The sequence below is a fragment of the Platichthys flesus genome, chromosome 3, assembly GCF_949316205.1.
Source record: "Platichthys flesus chromosome 3, fPlaFle2.1, whole genome shotgun sequence".
Taxonomy (NCBI): Eukaryota; Metazoa; Chordata; class Actinopteri; order Pleuronectiformes; family Pleuronectidae; genus Platichthys; species Platichthys flesus.
Genome location: NC_084947.1, coordinates 16979580 through 16995375, shown reverse-complemented (window position 1 = coordinate 16995375; position 15796 = coordinate 16979580). Strand labels below are relative to the sequence as shown.

General features: G+C 46.3%; 1 protein-coding gene across 1 annotated transcript; it reads right to left on the bottom strand.

Annotated features, from left to right (window-relative positions):
- Window positions 1-2960: 2960 nt before the first annotated feature.
- disp3 (dispatched RND transporter family member 3) lies at window positions 2961-15582 on the bottom strand. Its single transcript, XM_062382235.1, has 21 exons — window positions 15348-15582; window positions 10038-11045; window positions 9729-9948; window positions 9470-9606; window positions 9239-9373; window positions 8440-8600; window positions 8133-8272; window positions 7920-8011; window positions 7629-7793; window positions 7102-7263; window positions 6884-7030; window positions 6651-6787; window positions 6376-6548; window positions 6150-6280; window positions 5665-5849; window positions 5444-5570; window positions 4841-4986; window positions 4584-4743; window positions 4002-4115; window positions 3721-3893; window positions 2961-3524 (listed from the first exon to the last, which is right to left on the bottom strand). The coding sequence occupies exons 2-21, from the start codon at window positions 11035-11037 to the stop codon at window positions 3168-3170; spliced, it is 4062 nt and encodes a 1353-aa protein (XP_062238219.1). The 5' UTR covers window positions 11038-11045; window positions 15348-15582; the 3' UTR covers window positions 2961-3167.
- Window positions 15583-15796: the final 214 nt, after the last annotated feature.

Genomic DNA, 15796 nt, shown 5'->3' with positions numbered 1-15796 from the left:
AAATGAGCAATAATCCGGAAAATGCCTCCATTCTGCTCCTATGGTGTCATCCAAGTGTCCGTAAGCCTTCAAATTCAACTGGAAATGGCGTCATTTACACCAGTAACTGCAGCACTCGCAAGGTGACGCTGATCCTGTCTCGTGCCCCTTAGGCGGACGCTTGTGTGGTGTCCGCCCCAAACGTAGCTCTGGGCTAGGAGGATAACGGCGAACATTTAGGCATATAACAATTAAGACCCTTCATACATCTAAGAGCTCATAATACAGTATTGTCCCCATAGATCACTTCCTCTCCACTTTGCTCCCAAAATGTAGGCTCACTTGTGATTCCTAGACTCTGTAAAAGTAGACTGAGGGTTAAAGCCTTCAGCTACCAGGCTCCTTTCGTGGTACCAGGTCTGGGTTCAGGAGTCAGATACCATCTCTACATTAAAGGTTAGACTGTCAAATTCCTCTTTATTAAATGGCCCATATTTTACACCTTTCTTGGATTTAATTAGAGGTATTGGTACCCCTAAAATGATATATCAGTGGTTTAAAGTCGAAAAAACTTCTGCCTCTCTCTGGAGCTGCAGACAGAACAGGCTGTTTCGCCGGCCTCTTGAGCCTCTCCTCTGATTGGCTGACTGCACTTTTAATGACCCGCGACCAGGCCTATCACTGGTCTTATTCTTACTTAATGACTCTCTCATGTAAACACAGCTGAAAGTCAGGTTATGTTTGCAGCTATAGAAGACCAGCCACATATTAACAGTAGGTGGCAACAGGATGTTTCTGGACGGTAAGTTACACCGTCCTCATGCTTGTTCAAGTTTTAGCAGGACAGTTGGTCAATGTAGGAGTAACATCCCGAGTTACAGTACAGAGTTTCACAATGGAGTAGACTTTACTCCATATTGACCACAACCATCGACTGCGATCCAGAATGACATCATAAGGGGGAGGAAGTACGGAACGAGACGTTTCGATAACATATTTCTTAGAATGGACTGAGTGAAAAGGTCCGCAGAGCAACTGTTTTTATACTTTGAGGATCCCTACTGACCCCCTACAAGTAATTACGGATAGTAAAAGACCAGAACATTTATTTTACACAATATGGGCCCTTTAAAGCCTATAGGTAGATCTGGATCAGGTGAGTCCTGATCATGCACTGAGCACTTCTGTCTTTCACAGACAAGTATTATCTGGGCCAGAGAACCTATGGTAAGGTATTTCGGAGGATTTCTATTTGAAAAAAAAAAAAAGTTGGTGCCACCTACTGGCAACAGGAAGTAAGCTTTGTTTTACAACTATCATTGGATTTACATACAATTTTCATTGTGTGATGTGCTATTTGGTAGCATGGACCGTAATGAGCAATTAGCAGGCAAGGATCCACCTCGCGTGCCGGACGCAAGAAGTGAAGCATTTATCCTTGCCACATTGATTCGCTCTCTCCACTATCCGCAACAGTCTCTCAGAGCTGAAACGTGATGGTTATGCGACAGTTGGTCTCTCGCCTCTCTCTCCCGTCTCCTTGGTAGAGGTAGCCAGACTTTCACATTTCAAAAACAACTTATCCTATAAAATGTATATCTCTTTCTACACCAGGTGGACATACTTATTTGCAAGAAAACATGACCTCTCATTTAAAGAGATACAAATGGACCACTGACACTATAAATGTACTGGCAATTGACATTTTTCTGTTGCAATAATACGTGTGATGCTGCTGGTCCAGTAAAATAATGAACAGAGAACTCTACAGATTAAAGGTCCACTGAGGTTTTCCTGTTTTTATTGAAAATATCTGTTTATATCTTCCTACGCATATTTTCACAGAAATGCTACTATATGTAGAGCAATATGACATAAGATGAACCAACACGAGAGGCCGTTTAAATATTAAATCTGATCTGTTCCATATGAATAATTAATGACAGCTAACCAGACATGTGACTACAGTGGCTCTATCAAAAATGATGTGACTGTGAGCAAACAATGACAGCTCTTCATCCTGCTCCACTGCTCCGTTATGTAACAATGCAGAGGAAAACCCGACTGAGCTTTCCCAAAAGTAAAAGACCCGAGGCTTTCTGCACCTGTTTTATTAGACGTTCCCAAGAAACACACACACATAAACAATAGAAATTTACTGCTCTTACCGCAGCCCCTCTCTCCAACCATTAATGTGTTTTGTACTTTTGAGAAACAGCCCTCACTGCGGAGCAGAATGGAGCGAGTGCTGATGGGCGTTGGAGTGGTACTATGAATTGTGCGAGAGCAGAATGGGTTACGGTGAGTGCCTACAAGTGCGTTGGAGGGTATGTGGAGGGTGCACCTGAGGAGCTGACCAGAAAGTGTCTTTCAATTGGGGCTGATGACAAAAAGACAGTTTGAGATGTGAGCTATAAACATGGGAAAGGGTCAGAGAAGAGGATGAGGGTTGCAGTGAGTTTTGGCACACACAGCTCTGCAGAACAAGTGTGTGCCGGCAGCATCAGTTCCGAAAGTGCGAGTGTAGCAGGCCGAGACATTTACGGGTTACACTGAAAACTGTGCACTGTTAACATTTGGCAACTTTTAATACGACTGCAGGACGTCCATAACTCTGTCTGGCTGTGAAATTCACATTGCACAAGTAAGAGAACACTCACCGAAAATATTGAATAAATAAATAAATAGGCGAGTGTGATGTTTCAGAAGATGGCCATGAATCATGTGAACACTAATCTTCACACACGTAAGAGCTAGCCGGCCGGTTCTTCTTCACGAGTCAGCGACTCTTCACAACTTAATAAGTTACACAGATGAAAACTGTGACTCAGCCAGTGTTTCCCAATGATTATTCAAAATCATCTCCACCTCGAAGCCAAGGGCAACACCTCAGACTGAGTCATCATGTCAACCCAGTACTGAGTCACTCACACTTTACATCTTGAAGCGATACTCAGCAGTTGAGATGTTTTTTTTCTCCAATACTTAACAATCCACTGATCAATACAAGTGAAAAAATGTCTGTTGTGATGACAAACTGCTTCTAAGGATGGAGTTGATTCTGACATCTTTGTGCTGTGAGATTTGGTACTGATCCGACATTCTTTTTCCAAGAGAAGGATAATACAATTCTGCATCCAGAGGGAGTCCTCTGGCTGACATCAATGGGATTTGACGGACAGTTGCGTTTATGTGCCGGTTGATCGCCAGGCCAACACACCCAGCTGTCCTCCAACCCAGCACAGAGCCGCTGCCACAGCCGCTCCTGCCATCACAGCCAGGGAGGCCTTCAGCACGGCGCCAGGGGGCCTGCTGAAGCGGGCGGGGGCCATGCTCGCCAACATGGCCACAGTCACGGTCAGGGTGAACAGAATCGAGACGGCGGTGTTGATGGCCACTATCTGTCCGAACTTGGCGAAAGGCACAATGACACAGAAGAAGAGGGGGACTGTGGAGATCACCGTGGTGACGGCGCTGGACACTATGGCAACGCCCACATGGTTCACTGCCTCCAGGGTCCGCCCCTGCCTCCCAGTTGGCAGCTGCTGCAAACAAAACACAGATTAATGGGACGAGCTGCTCTTCTTTATTCATCAGCCTTCAGGGGGCGCCTTGCCTTATTAAACCCAAAATGTTCATCATTAGCTTGTTTTAGTGTGTAAACAGAAAACATGCTGTGGTGGTTTTTCTAATTGCTCGTGACTGCTGCTGTGAGACAGATTTTGATTCACACTCCCGTACCGAGTTAGGACCGGGCGAAGAGGCCATGGTCTCCCCAGCCAGCAAGTATCCCTCCACCAAGTGCAGACAGTAATCCACTGAAGATCCCACGAGGATAGACAGAGAGATGGCCTCAACTGCTCCCATCTCCCAGCCCAGCCAGTACATGATGGCCACCACCAGACAGATCACTCCTGCTCAAGGTCAAAACTCACATTTACACCCGATCACGGCACAGCCGTGAATCAATTTTGAAATCAATTATTTAAGTACAAGTATGAACAAACAGCATCCTCTCTTACCTAGAATGGTTATGAGAACAGGCAGCAGCAACAGAGGATGAGCAGTAAACACAGACACAGCTGCCACACAAATGGCCAGAGACAGAAGCAGACTCCAGAGGGCGCTCTCCACACCTACGGACAGATCAGAGAGAACTTCTGTATCAGACTCTTTCATGCTCACCGATTCGACAACCAAGAACCAAGCGCTAACAACCAAAGAAAATGGACATACTTACATTTATTTTTAATGTACCCTGTACTTTTTGTAACTGTTTAACTGTGTTAAAGACACAATATCACTGATGACATAATAAAAGGTCACGCTGACAGGCACCTGAATTACCGCTTGGTGTGGTTGTCGCAATCTCTCCCTTGGTTCCTGAGTTATGATGTTGAATAAAGGTCAGAAGTGTTTGTGCCGCACAATAGAATAATACATTTTTCTGTTATGTCCTCAAACTTGTTTTTGTCGTCAGGGTGGCCTTAACCTTTGACCACCAAGAACTCCTTTCAATTTTGTCTTAAATCCATCGAGGTGTTTCTGAGATAACAAGATGTGACTTCAAACCAACAACATAGGACACACCCCCTCTCACTTGCCTAGGATTTCCATGAAGATCTGCTTCCAGTGCTCACAGGTCTGGAACCCTCGCTGCAGAGCAGATGACTGCGGGAGGCTGGCGAGCTGCTCCTGGATGAAGTTCTCCCACTGAAGGAAGTCGGAGTAGGTCTGAAAGGAGGATTTCCCCTTGTATGTGGTCTTGGGAGAGAAAGAAGTAGCGCGTCAGGGACGATACCAGTTCCGAAACATGCAGGTGAAGTGTGAAGATGAAGCGCTGAAAGATGAGGAGCCTTACAGACTCGAAGGCCATGGACAGCCAGCGGACCTTGCCTCCATGCATTCCCACTGCTCCGTGGGAGAGCTGCCCCGGGAGCAGGTTGGGTTCAGGGAGAGAGTGACAGTCAGGGTGGAGCAGAGGCAGAATAGAAGACAGCTTGTTGCCTGGAGAGAACAGAGGGAACAACAAGACACAGCCTTTTCAGCACTTTTATCCTCTATGAATGGTTTGTTTTAGTTACAGCTTAGTGGATTTATCTCATTTCTTTTTGTTCAGGATTTTATTAGGCATATTCGTGAGGCCCCCTGAGGTTACGAGTCATTTTAGAGGGGAAATATCAGAAGATCAACCTGTTACCTGCATTTAAAAGAGTGGAATTTTGAGCATCTTGTTCGGTTATACTTTAGTATTTCTTTTCATATGGCATAATCGTACAGTCGAAAATGTCTAATATAACTTCTCAAACTCCAGAAGGACATCTTCAAATGTCGTCCCATATATTCCTTTTAATCTTTAAAAAAAACTGCTGATATTCGTTTTTGAGTAGCTAGCAATTTTGATTAAAACATGACTGAGCCATTCATCTTTATTTTATGTGATAGGATCTCAGTCAGTTGCTACCTGAAGGCAGACACTGTGCTCCTCCTGGCTTCACTAGTTGTGTGTTGGCACTGACAGCTTTACAGATTTTGCAGAGATGCCCCATCTCCTGGAAAATATCAAAGTCTGGATCCAATATGATGCTGCCCTTTGAAGAAAATTAAACAACATATCACCACCATTAGAATATCTTTTACAAATATGGCTCTGCATTATTTCTGTAGATGAATAATGGCCCTCACCATATCTCCAATAACATGGTTGTCCATTCGCTCAGTTCGGTTGACTCCCAGGATCCCGAACACGACAAAGACCATGGCCCCGGTGTCGACCAGAGGACGCACCGCTGGGCGGCCACACACACCACCGCTGCATGGGTTAAAGCCAAACGTCTTGGATGGTTTCGCTTTGGCAGCAGACGAGGGACCTTTGGAAATAAAAACCAGAGAGAAATCTCAAATTTATTTATCCAATGTAAAAATATCTACAACTGGAGTATTATGGAAAAACCCAGTAGTGGGTTCAGAGACGGCAACTTTAAGCTGTAGTTGAAAAAATAAGTTATATCACTGCAATTTCTAAACTTTCAACCTGCTAAAATAAAAAATTGCATAAAAATGTCATTTCAGCAGGGTGATGCATGCAGTGCAAGCATAGTTTTCTTGATGGGCTGAAAAACTGTCTCTAAGTTAACGATGCTCTCTGACATTGACAATTCCTCACTCACCGCTGGAAAGAGGAGTATAAAAGACTCCCTGTGTGGGTCCATCAGGCCCGGAGCCGATGCCACAGCCAGGAGGGTCGACACACACTCGGCTGGGATGAGGTCTCAGGCGCTGCTGTGCAAAGTAAAGCCTCCTGTGATGAGAGAGCAGAGCTGCAGTGATGGGGACTCCGCTAAAAAAACACTCCATCCAACATTTACTTTGAGTTTTCATCTTTTGTGGCTTCACCTGCTGTGCTGCTGCTGCAGAGACGCAGCTACATAAAACGAAAACTCTGGCGTCCAGCCATGCCTGAGCTCGCATGAGCCAGATGTGATCATCCAGCTGGGGTGCGGGTGGTACACATGGGAAACACACACTGTCATTCTGCTGGTGTAATTGCTGTGGGGCTGACTATAAGCCTATTCAGATAAAACAAGATTAGTTGTGACATAAATCAGAGACCAAACCCTACAACCAATAACAAAAATATCATCGAGAGGATTTTTTTTCATCTTCCAGACCTGAAATGATGACACCTGGTCATGCTCTGTTCTGCATTGCTTCCATGGGGAGGGAGTGCTGGTGTTAAGGGAGAAACGATAAATGGTTGCAGAGGTTCCAAGGTCCAGCTTTGATATATACACTGTCAGGAAAGAGCCTAAAAACAGTAAAAGTGCGATATTTCAAAGTCATGGAATGGGCTTTAAAAAGGAAGGAGGATGGTTTTTAGGTTGGGGGGGGGGGGGGCCTCTACCTGTTTGGTTGGTGCCTGAACTGGGTTTCACCGAGGTCCGAGGAGCATTGGAGGTTGTCGAGCTCGGAGTTTGCTGATGCGTAGAAAACTTAAATGCTGATAAGGAATTGTGGCTGTACAACGAGTGGGGCTTCTCCATGAACACGCCTGCAGAACACAGCATGCGTTTCAGAGACTTGGATTGGATTTTTGTAGTCAAGTGGGGGAGTCTGTCTCACCTGAGCACCGGGGGCAGGAGATGCCTTGGCCGCTGAGGTTGCTCCTCAGAGCCAGCAGGGTCTGGAGGTTTGTGTCCGGGCGGAAAAGCAGAGGGGCATGAGTGGCCGGCCTCAGGAGACAGCAGCACCCGGCAGATAACAGCAGAATCAGGAGGAAGACACCTGGGCCAGCAGGAAGATAGTGACAAACAATGGGAGAGAGGAGGGTCTGATGGAGTTGATAAAGCAACTGAGGGACAGATCAGCAGCAAGGATCAATTACAGTCCCTCCTGAAGAGGCTGGATGAATACTTCATGAGAGACGCCTACTCTTCCTCTGACAGACTGAATCCCCTCGAGACAGACGGAGATTACAGCGTTTCCTCAATAGTTCTCATTTACGCTTGAGGTTCCTCTCGTGTCTAAACCATGTGTCTCAAGCTCGACAGGCAAAATGAGAGAAAACCAAACTGTAGATCTAAATTTCATATTATAAACTGAGCTCAGCTGTGTCCTCGTGAGTTCTCAGGGTTTACATCAAATCTCACCTAGAACAGCTTTTCGTCGCTTCACAGCTGGCTCTGCCACTAAATGCTTCAGGGCCCACTGGAGGTTCATGCTCACCACACCCACATGCTGCTGTCCTGGAGGGGACAGAGGTGTCTCCAGCGACAGGGACAGAATGGCTGCATCGCCATCTGTGTCACAGGAGCCTGGCCGAGACAAAGAGAAAGGGCTTTAGTGGTGCCTGGACGGGGGTGTTTTACAGCCCGGACTCATTCCCTTTCCGAATTCTCCCCCCCGCCATTCGCACAATGCTGGGGAGATAGTAATCTCACCTGGCTCCAGCTCCACCGACAGAAGTGCCACATCATCATCCTCATCCGACAAAGGGCTCTGGCTCGCTGACAGGCATGAAAACAACTTCCAGCTTCAGAGTGAGGAGGAAGTTCAGGGAGAAAGACAGCTGAGGGGATTACAACTTGGCTGTGGTGTCGCGAAGCATGCACAAATAACAGCTCACGTAAAAAGCTGACGAATTCGTGACTCACCAGTTCAACCAGGCGTGTTCGTGGGGCTCCACACACTGACTCCAGATGCACAGCGCGGCTGGCATGAGGGTGGACACCCAAAGCCAGCAGCAGCTCACAATGAGGGCCATAAATAGACCGAAGTCATGCACGGCTGGGATCTGTCAGTTAAACGCAGCACAGTGTAAAAGGACCTTGAAACATTCAATTTGGGCTCATCACATTAAAAATTCTGTCCGCTGAGAGAAGCACTTCTATTCATCCATAACAGGGGAGTCATTGAGTCTTCCTGTTCCGATTAACAGCTGAATGTTTCTTCTAGGGTTACCTGGGAGAAGGTGTTAGCAGCGTATGCAGCAGCGGTGGTGAAGGAGGTGAGGAACGTGGCTCGGCCAGCTGTTTTAATCGTGTAGATCATTCGCTGCTGCGGGCTACTCAGATGGGATGCTTGTCTGAAGGTGCTGATGAACACAAAGACATCATCCACCCCTGGGAGATGATGAGAAAACAAATGAGCTTTCAGAGACGTGAGAGTGGCAGCATCCGTCTGAACCAAGTATCGCCTTTGTGAAGTGAAGTGAATTTCACTAAAGGAAAATATAAAAATAAGAGGGTCTGCCACACTCCAGGAAATAATGTTTGACATGTGTGATCATTAATAACACATCTGTAAAGCATATGGAGTTAATTCTTTATGCACCACCTGCTCCACAGCCACATAATCCACTAAAAGTGTTACATTTATAACGGACATGGTTCTAAATGTGTGCCATGGTGGTGTCTCACCACTGTGAGGTTGGTGTGGCCTCATAGCAAGAAGGTTCCTGGTTCAAATGCCAGGTCAGGGTCTTTCTGTGGAGATTTTCTGCCCACAATCCAAAGACATGCCAATTTGGGTTAGGTTAAATTGTTTAATTATAGTAAGACTGTAGGTCTTACTATGAGTCTGAATGTTTTTTATGTGAAGGCCCTTTGATTTGCTGGCTACGTTTTCAAGGTGTACCCCGCCTCCTGCTCATTGTCAGCTGGGATTGGTTCCAGTTAACCCTCCACGACCATCAAAAGGATAAGCAGGCTGGATGGATGGATGGAAATATGATTTTTTTAAATAATTTAATTTCTCTTACCAATCCCAATAATAACAAAAGCTGCCACTCCATTGAGAATGCCCAGGTACCTCACACCAAAGACGACATGGTATAAGAAAAGAGCCATCAAGCAGCTCAGTCCAATGCTGGCCAGCCCGAAGAAAGTCAGAAAGACTACAGAGGGACGAGGAAAGAAGCTCATCAACATTCACATTCAGGACTAAACTCTACAAATCAATACAAAGGGAATAAGTAGCAGGACCACTGTACCAGAAAAGGAGGTGAGGACGAAGACGAGCACAGTGATGCAGGCTCCACTGATGACAGCCAGCATCATGTCGTTGTAGAAAGTGTGTCTCACCTCGTTATCGAACAGCTCTGTGCCTCCATACAGCACCTTCACCTGGCTGAGACGAGGACAGCAGATACACGGTCACATCAAATTAGAACTGTACGCAACAATGTCTTGTACATGCACAGAGAGTACAGCAAAATAAAAAACTGGAAAGCATTGTATACTCTTCCTGACCTGGTGGACTGCTTGGCCAGGATGTCTGCGTACCCAACCACAAAGTCTTTGAAGCGTGTCCTCTGCTCGTCTGCTCGGTCCTGCAGGGAGAAGTAGGATGGCAGAGGAGCTCCGAAGTGGATCTCGCTGCGTAAGAGAGCGGAGGAGAGGTGCTCAGGGGACAGACTCTCGTCCACGTACCAGTAGAACTGTGGGTGGGTGATGGCCAGACTCAGGGAACCTGTAAACAGAAACATAGCCGGCAAGTCAGTACAGTTAGAAGGACACTTAAAAGGTTGAACATGTAACTTCCCCCCTCAACTCCCTCACCTTGAATATCAGCCAGGTCTGGGCCCATGCCATCGTAATATATCTTCCCTCCTCGCTCACTGGGGTAGAAGTAAGACAGGAGGGAGCTGGGTGGGGAGCAGTAGGAGGGCCCCAGTGGCAGATCCCTCAGCACCTCCATAGGCTTCCAGCAGAACTGATGGAACTGAGGGTGCTGCATGAGCAGGCGCTCCACTTGGTGAATGGTGTGCAGACGTTCTGGGGTGAAGATATTACGGTCGCCCTCACCTTGAGCTACAAACACCAGCTCGATCCTCGAAAGGGCCTGACTCTGCAAGTAGTAGTTGGGAGCAGACCTGCGCTTCCTAATGAGCGGCACAGTGGATTTTCCGTCCTGTGACCTCTCCTCATACTCCTCTGTTGTGTCATTCGAGCTCTTGTGTCTCCTCTTTCCCTCCAGAACCAAATCAGGCACTCTCCTATCAGCTCTGCTCACTGCTTCTCCTCTCTTCTGGTTATATCCTGCTTGTGAATGGTCATTTTGAGTACTGGAGGACCTCACGCCCTCGTTATCTGTCCTGTTGAATGCTGCCTGCCTGCCCAGCTTCTGCAGCAGCAGCTCCCGCAGAGCCTCAGACTCAACGCTATCTAAATCTCGCCTGCGTCTGTCCCAGGATCCCAGCTGAGTCTTCACAGCGATGGCGAGGGCGTCAAAGCGCTCGGACGAGAAGTGACTGTGGACCTCGAAGGCACTGTAGGAGAGGTCTATGTCCAGACGAGGGCAGTAGAGGAGCATGTAGGCAAACAGGGCACATGGCAGCAGGACAACGACCCCTAAAACCACTCCACTGGACCGTGGCTGTGTGTAAACCCATCCCACCATCCTCCACACTCCACACACCTCAGCATCCCCAGAGAAACACCTCCGTCCTGCTGCCTGTGCGTCTCCATCTTCCGCCTCTCCCCCCTCCTCCTCCTCCTCCTCCTCCTCCTCCCCTCCCCAGCTGGTCTGAAACAGCGGCTGGTCATCTTCCACATCCATGCTGAGACCTGTCAGGGAAACATAACACCACTTGATCATGTCTGAGTTGAAATAACAGCCCCCCCGGGGCAGGTGGACATGAGCACAAAATGGATGTTTGAACTCGCAGCAGCTGAAAAACGAAGGACAAGGCAACTTCCAAAGTTTTTGCCCGTGCAGCTAGGGATGTGAGAATTAAGTCTGTCCTCAAGCAGCACACGGTGCAGGGCTCCCATTGGCAGCTCACATGGAGAAAAGTGAGGAGGGGAGACCTTTTTTCTTTTTACCATCTCAAGGGCTTACCAGAGAAAATGGTTTGCTGGCTCCTGCTTTAAGATGCTGATCACAAGGGCTCGGGGGTGAGACAGGCTAAAAGCTATGATTTAATTATTTTCTCTGTCTGCGCTTGCAAGCCATTATCACCCAGAGTGTGTGCAGGTGGCTTTCCCACATATCAGCAGTCCACGTAGACGTAGCTGTGTCTCCTCTGCAGCAAATTAAATCATCTCACTTGTCTAATTACTGACAGGAGGAGCAGAGTGAGATATTGGACACCATAGTGGAATAAGAGATTGGGTTTATCTGCAGTGATGGGCAGTTGGTTCATTAACAGTGGCAATAGGTGCCACTTTTTCCTTCTCCTCAACACACACAATGCTGTGGACAGTTTGCATTCAAGGGGCTGTGAGCTAACTGCAGCAATCTATCTAATCTCTTTGGAACAGGGCTTTAAGGTCGGCCAGGTGAGACGGGGAATCTGGATTTCTTTTCCTGTTATAACTGCCGTGCTCAGCTCTGTAGCTGAGGAGAAAATCCTTCATAAAAAAAGAGACATTTTAAAATTATACCACCTAATCAATATTTGGATAAATGATTAAGACTCCTCGAGTTAGGAAGGAGAGGGAAGGACAAATCCTGAAGCTGAAAATCAACTAAAGCTTTTGGATTTATGTGATTTATGTTTGTGCTCTTACACCTGATGACATGTCACGCCTGGATACAATTTCATGTGTGTTTAAGCAGAAAATGTGCTCACGTCTACTGCAGATAATCACATGAGCACTCACTGTGTCCTTAAATTCATTCTGCTGTTCAGTGGCAATGGAGCAGCTCACGGATGTGTTTCATGGACACATCATTAACAGCCCGGTCTCCACACTTTCTCACTTTCTGAGAGCCTGTTAATGTCCAAAGGATTTGTATAATCCAACTAATCCACTTTCATGCTGGATGTTTTTTCTTTTATGAAATAGATAAACCAGGAGCTCCACACTGTGTCTAATATTCTGTGAAAAAGAGGCCAAGTTTGGCTGTTTTATTTCTAATTCTGCACAATGCTTGGGTTTTTATTAATTATCATCTTTTATCATTATCATCATCTAACCGCAGTGACAAGGAGGCCAGAGCACCCTGTAACGGCAGAGCAGCTGCCCACGTAGTGTGAATGCGAACCCTCTGCTCCTTTAGAGGACACATTCATTGAGGGTGTTGGGTAGTTTTATTTTGAAGTGTGAAATTAGAGCAAGTAACATGCAGTCTCAACTAAATTAATGAATTATTTTCAGTCTGTGTTTGAATTACAGTGATGTCTTCTTTCTAAAACCACAGAATAAATAATTTGTTCCAATGTGCAGGCTGTCATTTGCTGGTTATCTTTACCCATCACGGGAGCTGTTATTCTAAATAAGCAGTGAGATGTTGTTAGTGATATTATGATGTAAGTCATGTCTCCTCTGCAGACATATTTCTGCTCAGGCAATACAACCAATCTTCAAGAAATGACATAATTGTGCATTTACAGCTAATTAGATGGGATTCATCTAATTAATTCTGGTAATTAGATTATTGTAATCCTGTCACATTTCATCTCAGCCTCTCTCAGCTTGTTTTGACGACTCATCAATGAGAGGAGCCTCGCAGACAAGAACAGAGCGATGAGGAGAAAAAAAGTGGAAGGGAAGGAGGAGAGAAAAGTCTGTGGAATGACTCAAGTCACCCACACACACACACACGCCACTGCCGTCACCCTTCAAACAAAACCAGCAGCACCTCAAACATCAGTGAAAAGAAATGCTGCTGTTTAACATTCATGGAGGAAAAGAACATCGACGGGAGAGAGGCCTATCACTACATCTCCACAGATTCATTTCTGTGCCTGTCTCCAAGATCAGAACAGGCTGATTAGTGGTGCAGGAGTCTGACAGTTCGAGGAACTCATTAGAGTCTGATATGACACTGTGCTTTTCAGACGAGAGGGAGGAGCTCTGAGCTTCATGCTAACCCTCTCTTCACCTGCTGTGTTCTTTGCAGCAGACAGCACACAGGTACAGTGGAGGAAAGACGCATAGCCTCAGGGACACATGCTTTTTTTCCCCCTCTCATCTTGATGAGTCTGACGTTTCCTCCTCATGCGAGAACGTTGCAACTCATGCACAATAATTATGAGCGCGGTGTACAGCTGCAAAGCACCGCGAGCTGTGCAGAGCCTGGTATAACTAATGTGTTTACAAGCTGCCAGGATTGTTCAACACTGCTATTTTTCTGCAAAGATTAGACGAACACGCTCGCTTTATACCCGGTGCAGGTGTGGATTAAAAATAGGGTGTAATTTAGCATCCTGCTTTCTGTATGAATGGAATAAAACGCTCCGTCTCCAATATGGATTTGTCTATATTACAGAACAGCGCGACACTCTTAATAGCGAGGCTGTGTGTCTTTGTCTGCAGCAGAGTGTAGCAGAGGCCTGACATGAACCATCACAGCACAGACTATTTACAGGGCTGAACATCGTATATGAATCACTGGAGAAAATGAACATTGGAAGGGGTATTGGATTTGTGCAGCCCGGGTGGTCACATCAGACCTCTGCGGTTGGGGAAATAGGGGTTCTAACCCTCCCCAATATTAAACCTGGCTGTATGGCTCACATAGTCACACTGACTTAAAGAATATTGACTGTTACAAAGCCTGATAAAGTGATCTGTTTGCTTCTTTAGATCTCATTTGCACCATGAGCAAAGAATAATATTTTCAGGCCTATTTTTGTTGCAGCTATTATGGCCACTATCTAGTTGCTATTAGTGTGATGTGTAAATAGTGAGTAAGAAATACAAATGTTAGGTTAGTGTTATTTGACCATTTGACCTTAACACCCTCCAACATTCCATCCACAGTTGTGCCCTGCCACACCTGCCTGCCTGCCCGAATATCCGAAGCACAGAGCTCTGTCGTGTAGTGTGTTCAGTGAGTTGTGAGCGAAAAAGGAGGGTGAACTGTCAAATGAGCTGAACCACATTTCCCTGTATGTGTGTGTGTTTTTCAAACCCCAATAAAAGAAGTGCAAAAACTGACTGTCAGCGTTTGCTTCTCCTCCGCCACATCTCTGGATTGTGTCAGGTAGTTAAGGTGGGAGCTCCGAGAACACTGCAAGCCTGAACCCTTCACCCTCTCCCTTTGCTCTCCATCCCTCACTCTCTTGCCCTTTCCTCCCCTCTCTCTCTCGCCGCCGTTTCTCCGTCACTATCTTTTCCACAGAGGTGAGAGATTTGTAACCTTCATTATTGACAGCAACTAAAAATAACCCTCCTCTCCAACCTCCTCAGTTTATCTAGTTTCCATCTTGTCCAATATGGATGTCACAAGCTGCCTCCTGCCCCGCACACACTCAGGCTGGTGTAACCTCAGCCAGCATACCACCTCATTTAAAGGGGCATTGATTTCACCACTAGTGCTCAATGAATACATTTCTCACGCGTGAGCACGCAGCGGTGTGTGTTTTCTGCCTTCTATTCTTTTACGCAGCGTGAAGCTTGAGACCACGGTGCAAGTCAAACTCTGGAAAGCCGTTTGCTCCTGACAGCAGTGTTCATTTTCTTATTGTCCATGAATTCCCCACATGCACTGAAGGACGCGCGCAGCTCTCTCTCTCTCTGTGAACAATGTGCGGAGCATCCCAGGGATGTTATCATGCAATTTCTCCCGCTCTGCAGAATAAGAATTGAACAAATACTCCTTCTACTGTACTGAAGGTAGTTTCCCTATTTCAGAATGTGAACACAATCAGACAGAAAATTAAGCCTATTTTCCCAAACTTCTCTGCCTCCGAGATGCTCTGAGGAAACCTGCTTTTTCTTCTAACAGCCTGCAGGCAAATATGGACTATCTTTTATTGATCCCAAAACAATTTCTTGGCTTTTATTCTTCTCATTTTCTGGATAATTACACAGTGCACTGCCTCAAATAATTAATAATGTGTTTCAATATGTATAATCAGGCAAAGACTAAATCCTCCCTATCGTAGCAAATGCCTGCAACATCTAGGAGAGACTTACCTGAGGCTGATTAGACAAGAATTACAGGTGGATCGTTCAGGTCTACTGGGTCCACATGTAATGTGCTGAACTTGTGCTCTGCAGTTTCATCTCCTCCGTGCTCTGGTGTGATGGAAAAGAAAATGATTTACTGGTTTATTGTCAGACTTAATAACTCACGAGGAGAAAGAGAGAAAGAAACATTGAGGGGCTCTCCATCCCTCAAGCCCCCCACAAACACACGCTACAGGAATCCTCTAATCTGAGCAGTTAATAATCTGTTGTTGTTTATCTCCCCGGTCCTTTTTCCTTCTCTCCCTCTCACTCCCCTCCTCTCCTCTTACCCGGTTGTCCAGGCGACAGTCAGTGAGAGACATTTCTTCGCAGAAGCTCCTCTCTCTCTCTCTCTCTCTTTCTCTCTCCCATGGCTTTGTTCAGCCTGCTCTGCTGCCAAGCTCACCAGAGGAGGA

Excerpts from the sequence above, each read along its gene's own strand:
- disp3 (XM_062382235.1), bottom strand. The coding sequence starts at position 11,037 with ATGGATGTGGAAGATGACCAGCCGCTGTTTCAGACCAGCTGGGGAGGG. Across the intron at positions 4,987-5,443 it reads AGCACAGTGTCTGCCTTCAG|GCAACAAGCTGTCTTCTATT; the intron begins GTAGCAACTGAC and ends TGTTCTCTCCAG. Across the intron at positions 3,894-4,001 it reads TGTTCTCATAACCATTCTAG|GAGTGATCTGTCTGGTGGTG; the intron begins GTAAGAGAGGAT and ends GACCTTGAGCAG.